Below are 2,094 nucleotides of genomic sequence, written 5' to 3'. Positions count from 1 at the left end.
TTTTTTCATAAAAGGTATCTAATATATTTTAGAGGTTATTTCATCTCCAGTTTGAGGAATATGTTTAGGTTTCTGTATCCCTTTAATTTAAGTTTACTTTTTTCAGTAGCATATCAGACTAAATCCTTTATATTTGTAAACATTTTAGTAATGATAAAATTTGATTATTGTATGAATGAGCACTAGTGAGACAGAAAGATGTTGCCAACAGGTGGATCTGGAGAGAGCTAAGGAAGGAAGTAGCGTCTACAGTGGGAAGCTTCAACTCAACACGAAGATTCACCATTGCCCCTACTGCGGCTACTCCACCATTAAGACTACAAACCTTATAAGACACATCCATACCCATACAGGTGAAAAGCCCTTTGCCTGTCCTCACTGCCCATTTCGAGCTACTCAAGAAGACAATCTAAAGCGACATGTGCGAACCCATACTGGAGAGAAGCCCTATGCCTGCTCTCTCTGCTCATACAGATCAAGGCAACAAAGTAGCCTCAAGAGACATGTGTATACACATCACAACTAAGGTAATTAAGATAATATATACTCCACATATCCATCTGTTCGCAGGCCATGGTGTAGACTGAAGTTGAGAGAAGTGCAATTTGTGAAAAAGATGAAAGTTGAGTTTCAAAAAGTAAAGGTGAAATTGAATGGCATTAACTGATGTGCATTTACTATTTTACATAGATCAACCTAGATACAGGAGAGTCTTAGAATAAAACTAATAATTGGATGTTTACTGGCAGTCATTTTCTTACCTTTTATGGAAGTTATGAAAATACTGGGTGCATTAGAAGTGACTTCATTTCACTCACTATTAAAAGAGCTTTTTTTAGAATGTTTCTGCTGTAAATTATTGTAAACCACAAATATGTGGTTGTATATTTTTCAACAGCAACATCTGAAAATGACAAGAGGAAATATTTTTTCTAATTTAATGAGTTAGTATTTTAATGTTTTCTATACATGGTTCCTGTAATTTACTTTATAAGTTAAATATCACCTTTAAATAATATCACTAAGATTATTTCATGTAGTTTGTTTAATTCTTTTGCACATTCATATGTAAAATGTGCACTTTTATTGACTGATAGTATCCAATAATAATATAACAGCGTAAGTTTATTTAACACCATAAAAATCTTTTACCCTAACCAATATTTACAGGAATTAAACTTTATTGCTTTTGAATTCAGTACAAAATTAATTTTCAATCAGTGATTTATTTACTTGGCATGAGGAAAAGTTCTTAAAGCACACAGTTTATTTTCTCTTTTTGCTTTTGCTATTCGTCATTACTACTTCCATTTCCTTTTCCTTTTTAACTTCTATATTAACAATATTTCTGTCATTAGCAGCATGATATGAACTGATATCTGAATTTAGAAAATAGAGAACTATTCAACAGTTAACTCCAGTACTAAATATTAGAATATAAGCCGTAAAAATTCCTCTTTCTAATATTCCTCTTCTTCTTTTCTCTTCTCTCCTTTTCCTTTTTTGACTGCTCTGTTTCTCACATTATTCTTTCCTTTCTTGCCCCTGCTTTCAAGACTTTTCCTCAAAAAGATTTGTATCCATTAACAGTGGTCTGAATCTTGTGAAATATGCAACAACTATAATTCATAAGGACAACTCATTCCAGTACTAAATTATCACTAAAATCTAATTTGTCCCTGTTTAATAAACACAGCATTCTGAAAGTACGTTGGGCGTCCCCCACAGGTGTCAGTGGACCACAACATCCTTGGCACCTCCGAGGGCAGACCAACTAAGACCATAGGGATTGCCGAGGCAATAGGAGCTACAGGCTGCAAGAATTTCTCCTCTGCTACTCCCAAGATCCGATCCTGCCCCTACTGCCCCTTCACCACAACCATTGCCACGCAACTCTCAGAGCACCTGCGGAGCCACACAGTCAGAGAGTTATTACCATGTCCGCACTGTCCTTTTCAGTGCTTTCAGGTGGAGAGCATCAGGGCTCACATACGGACACACACTGGTGAGAAGCCATTCGGTTGTGCCTACTGTTCCTATAGGTCAGCACAGAAAGGGAACATGAAGAGACATGTGTTAAAGCATCATACCTAA

General features: G+C 36.0%; 1 protein-coding gene across 1 annotated transcript in view; it reads left to right on the top strand.

The window, feature by feature from the left end:
* The window catches only part of LOC125041229 (zinc finger protein 513-like), a 5,087-nt gene extending 2,993 nt beyond the window's left edge, over positions 1-2,094 (top strand). Inside the window, exons 5-7 of the mRNA XM_047636068.1 lie at positions 212-480; positions 571-643; positions 1,729-2,094. Coding sequence (XP_047492024.1) covers positions 212-480; positions 571-643; positions 1,729-2,094 — 708 coding nt within the window. The remainder of the gene's footprint in view (positions 1-211; positions 481-570; positions 644-1,728) is intronic.

The sequence above is a fragment of the Penaeus chinensis genome, chromosome 30 (genome assembly GCF_019202785.1).
Source record: "Penaeus chinensis breed Huanghai No. 1 chromosome 30, ASM1920278v2, whole genome shotgun sequence".
NCBI lineage: Eukaryota > Metazoa > Arthropoda > Malacostraca > Decapoda > Penaeidae > Penaeus > Penaeus chinensis.
Note: the sequence above shows the minus strand (reverse complement) of the source record. Positions and strands in the feature narration are given on the sequence as shown.